Source organism: Notothenia coriiceps, unplaced genomic scaffold, assembly GCF_000735185.1.
Source record: "Notothenia coriiceps isolate Sejong01 unplaced genomic scaffold, NC01 NC01_scaffold00037493, whole genome shotgun sequence".
NCBI lineage: Eukaryota > Metazoa > Chordata > Actinopteri > Perciformes > Nototheniidae > Notothenia > Notothenia coriiceps.
In genome coordinates, this window is record NW_011370194.1 from 278,079 (window position 1) to 283,447 (window position 5,369).

The window sequence follows — 5,369 nt, forward strand, 5'->3', positions numbered from 1 at the left end:
CACACACACTCACTCACTCACTCACTCACTCACTCAGAATTGTCTTTTCTCAGCTGCGGCTCCGCGGATTTCTTAGCCTGAGGTAGACCCCACACAGCAACCAGGAAACGACCCAGTAACCCAGCTCACACTGTCCGCTCCAGCAGCGAGTCCCGTCCCGCCAACAAGGCACCCAGACCCCACGCAGCATTCTCATCGGTTTGTCATTACTGGTGTCATTTTCTGGTTGCTAACGCCGTTGTAAAACATAATCACTGATTTTCCGCTGTAACGGTGGTGGACTAATCAGAACAGAGTGGGCGAGCTGACCAATCAGAGCACAATGGGCTCATAGGGTGCAGGAGCTCCAACAAGCCGTTTAGGACAGAGCGAATACACATACTATACAGAGATGCTGTATGAGAAACCAATGTGATTTTGGAACATTAAACAATGTAAATCTATTCTAGTAGACCTCAACAATGGAATTATGATCAGTAGAAATGGCCATGTCATGGGAACTTCAATTCTGTAAGCGTGCTAACATTTTCAACACCAAACACAAGTACAGCTGATGTTGAAGGGAAATTGATTAGTTTAGCAAGTATTTCCTCATAAAATATTAAATATTTCAGTAATTAAATAATTACCTTTTAACCTGATAGTTGTAGTACATTAAAAGTTTGGGGGTCAACCAAGTAAATGTTGTAACAAACGAGGATAGAGTAGGGAACTGGCTTTCATTTCCTTGAATCCATCATAAACCTGCTAAGTTTTTTGCATGGCTATATAGTAAGAGATCTACACAAACAAATGAATATTTACCATCTCTGAGAGAAAGTAAGCTAAAAATATCAGCACCACAGTGTTTGCCTTATAGGCATTTTACAGCGCAGTGCTGAAAGGCAGCAGGGTAGATATCTGCCCTTTCACATTGTACCTCTTAGAACTTAGTTATCCATCATAGGTAGAGCCCATATACTGAACAGTAGCCTACCTTGCTGCAGGGCAAAGGGATGTTTTGTAATGTTGTTCTAAGCAAGTTGTTTTTTAATTGTTAATAGGACTATGCACATTCAATCAGATGAGGCCTATGCATAAGTAAAAGTGGTAACAACAGCGAGCTAATCAGCAGTGTGCATCTTGTTCTCCTGTGGGAAGCCGAGTAATTATGAATGAGCAGAAGAAGGCAAGGCGAGTTTGCTAATTTGCCTTTAGTGCTGAAGATGTTGAGAGAAGTGGAAAGATGTTATTTTGCTATATAATGATCGCAGAAAGGGGGAAGGGTGAGTCATGAAGGCAAGGAAAAATGCAGAAGGGAATATATGGTACAAAATGAATGGCAGCAGAAAAGTGCAGGTGTGGGAAAAGAAGCGAGAAAATGTTTAAACCATGTTCCCATGAGACAAACAACTATTTCAAACAGTGTCTTTGGATAAGGCCGTTGAATATTTGACAGCATATAATATACAAAGGTTTCAGTAATTTCTCTCATGAATGTGGTTAAAGAGGCTTGCATCATGCTTGAGACCCTGGTGTAAAATCTCCAGATGTGGATTCTACACCCACTCGGGATTAGCTGTTTCCTATAGTGGTTTGTGTTCCTGTGGGTGAGGAGTAGCCCCTGCGGTCCATAAAGGCAGCTTTTGGAGGGACCCGCTGTTTGGTGATCTGACCACATTCACTGTGTGGATGTTCAACCTCTGGTACTCTGTTGAGGTCTGCACACAGAGTCTCTCAGACATTCCCTCACGGCAGTGCTCTGGAGATCAAAAGCTCCACATGATGGCTGCCTGACTCCTTTTTGGTGTGAAATCTGTGTGTGTGTATTCTCAGATGTCTTCTGTACATGAATAATGGAGGTGATTCTCACATGTGATTAGTAGGAAAGGCCAAGCGATCCTCTCCGTCCCAACCATTCCCCCCATCTATTACTGCTTTTAACTGCAAATTACAGTACCTGTGGATATGGTTGTCATGGCACCAGAGCGGGAAGTCTCTCATGAGGGACTTTGATGTATAAGTTAGGGCATGTGAGATATGTCTGTGTCTTCCATACACTCAATCTTTTATTTTCACCACTGCTGCTGCGCATATTTCTCTTTCTGCATTTTAAGTTTCCACAATAAATCAACTAATTGTGTGTAGACACTGCATGGTAATCTGGAGAGAGAAACTGTCAATTAACTGAAAATAGTACAACAACATGGCTTAAGGAGTGTGGAGCATTTGTAGGAGCTGACTGCTCACTCACATTGAATCATGTCCCTGTTTTTGCTAGGCTAAAGTGACACTGGCATACAAAACACCTGTCATCATCCATTAGAACAAAAATCGGTCACAGAAGATTCCCATATGATGTACAAATGTATTACAGTATACACAATGTCTCTCGTCACATGCACACGCTCCATAGAAACCTCTCTAACACGTAATGTACACAAGGGGAGAGCAAAATTATGGCATGGTCTCCCATTACATGTGACATTGAAATGAAAATACAGATTTCAGGCATCAATATTTCAACTGGTCTGTGATATGCCTCCAAGACATTTGCTGCATTATTAAGAGCGAGCTGCTTGCAGTTTGAAGTATGTCATGGGTGATTCTCAATGACAGGAAATACTTCGGCACCCAAAGAGACTAGAGCTGCTGCAGATATGTTTCCAGTCTTCATGGTTGTCCTTAAAAAAAGGGTTATATATCCCATTCTGGCTCCATAAATACAATATTACATATTGAATCCTGAAAATCACATCCTGTTCACAAACTTGATTTTCTTTCTCAACCTGATTGAGTTAAATAGACAAAGTAGTTAAGAGTTTCTGAGAAAAAAATAGCAAAAGTTGAAACAGTATATTCAGAATGCACAAACTGTAGACAGAAAGTATTCTTAAGCTTTAAGTAATTGTGCCAAAAATCTCTTCAGTAGCATTCTGTATCCAAATCTCTTCAGCGCTGTGAGGAACGCTGTTCACAGTATGGAATTGAATGCATTATTGATAACAGAACTGCATTTCTAATCCGGCCCTGTTTAAAATATCTGTTCGTGCTATCAAATTAATAATATATGCCCACAATTTAATTATATGATTTCTTACAGTGACATGTAATCCCCCTAAGTATAAGGGATTTCTGTCCAGACTCGCCATCTAGTGTATGACGAAGCAGTAAAAGTCAGAAACACAGCTTGATTTATGTATATTTTAAATAAAACCCAAAATAAACCACTGAATAATTAAGATTAAGTAACATTTTATTTTTTCAAAGTTGAGCTTATTTTAATGCATTATTTACTGTAAGGAGATTACCTTTTCTAAAAACGGAATCTGCTGTCAGCTGTCAAATAAATGGAGTTCAGTAAAGATAGTTCCCTCTGAAATGTAATAGGAAATAGAAAAGATGATCCACATGCGTAATTCAGTACTTTGAATGGGTCTACCAATAACAATTTATTCTTCAATTTGGTAATATGAAGCAGATTAAAGGCAAACTGCAGAGATATCCACAAATCACTTGGACTCTTTTTAAAAATAATTCTCATTGAATTAAGAAGTGTACATTAGTTATGCCTAGTAGTGGGGCAAGAGCAAATGGGGTTAAATTCACGTCGTAAAATAATTGACAGAACAGAAGAGATATTAAACACAGGGCTCCTTGGACCATTTTATTGACTAAATTACATTTTTAAAACAATGTCAAACAATATTCAGGAATGTTTACAGATGTGAATTAGCATAACATCAACTCCTTTCTTGAAATGGTCATTCCCATGCTAAGGTGAGACTCACTGTGTTAACTGTTTAGAGGAGATTGTGGCAGGACAGGATGAAGATCAAGACGTTTTGTAGAGGCACGGAGCAGCTTTATTCACACTGAAGTGATTTGGATTTGGTCATCAGGCCCCTCCTCCGACCGTGACCCTTGACCTCAACCCCATTAATGTCCACTGGCTGCTGAGTTGATTTGCTAGATTGAGTCGGTAAAGTGTCACAGAGAGAACATCTCAGCGGTCCAGCGAACGTTTCTGGATTGCTTCGGCAACCACGGTGCGCAGGAGAGAGATGACAGATCGAGGGTCGTCGCTGCCTATCACAGCGCTGCCTGACACGATCATGTTGGCTCCTGCCTGGAGGTAACACAATCATATACTCAGAGTAAAAAGAGAGGTGTGTTTTTATGTTTTTATTTTATTAAAGTGATATGTATGCTCGTATTCCTTACCTCTGCACACTTGTGAATGGTGTCCGGGCCAACCCCTCCATCTACTTCTATGTCTAGTGAAGGAAACTGACTCCGCAACCAGCTCACCTGGACACATGCACACAAATAGAACAATGAGCTAAAAACATAAAGCTTAAAACTAAACTCTACAACACAAGTTTCAGATGTAATAAGGACAATAATAAGGTTAAGGACTTTGCAAAAAGTTAAAATCAGCAACATCTTCTGGACTAAATTTGAACACAAGTGAGACAAGACTACTACACTTTAGTGAACAAGTGCTTTTATCTGGGCTGAGAGCAGTTAGAGGCATGTAAAAGCCTAACAGACTTCCCCACTTGTGCTAAAAAGAGAAGGAGAGTGGAAGAGAGCACTTGAACTAACACTCATCTTTATTTAGAACTTATGTAATATAATGTTGTGTACTTCTGTGGTTAAGCAGACACTTGTATGGAACTTGTGCCTCACTCTTAAAGTGAAACTTTACTTACTACTGATCTCTCTCCCTTAAGAACAACTGTTTAAGATGCAATGGAGGGAGCATGCATCCGTGAGAGCAGTGGCTCAAAGAGAATTGGACAGTAGTTTATTTATATTTCACAAAAATGTCAACTTGTTTTGTGTTTTCTTCCTAATGTGATACCATGCCTCTCATAACTAACCAGAGAATGCAATTCCTGAAGAAATTGCTAGTGGGAATGCTTTATGCTGAAAAGCTGACGCTGAATTGCTATGCTGAAATGTAATGTGTAAGAAGAAAGTAAAGAATTTAGATTGAAATGATACATGAACACTGGGGGCTTGAATGTGCGATGAGAGAAGAAAAGAAAGTAAAAAGGCTTGGAAAAGCAGCAGAATATTTGAACTGCAAACTTTTGAACTAACTTGATGGCGAATGATCTGTCGCCATGGCAATGGCAGTGGATGAGACCCCATAATACACTTAGATGCGTTGATGGCTGCATCGTTACCAAACCTGTGAGGTTTTGGGCCATTTCGAGCATTTGAACTGAAGTTGTGAGAAAACCGTGTTTCATGGTGAGCATTGTGTTTTCAAGGCAACGGCATTTGAAGAAATCTTAAAACTGTCAAATAGATGTCTTCACAGCAGGGTTGCGTTCGAATAGTCCATTTAGCTTAGGAACCTTCCTACTGCCAAGGCACAC

At 40.0% G+C, this 5,369-nt stretch overlaps 1 protein-coding gene across 1 annotated transcript in view; it reads right to left on the bottom strand.

The window, feature by feature from the left end:
• Positions 1 to 3,616: 3,616 nt before the first annotated feature.
• Positions 3,617 to 5,369, bottom strand: part of rpe (ribulose-5-phosphate-3-epimerase) — a 5,526-nt gene continuing 3,773 nt past the window's right edge. The window contains exons 5-6 of the mRNA XM_010797159.1: positions 4,204 to 4,290; positions 3,617 to 4,108 (exon numbers count right to left, since the gene is read on the bottom strand). Coding sequence (XP_010795461.1) covers positions 3,986 to 4,108; positions 4,204 to 4,290 — 210 coding nt within the window. The 3' untranslated portion in view covers positions 3,617 to 3,985. The remainder of the gene's footprint in view (positions 4,109 to 4,203; positions 4,291 to 5,369) is intronic.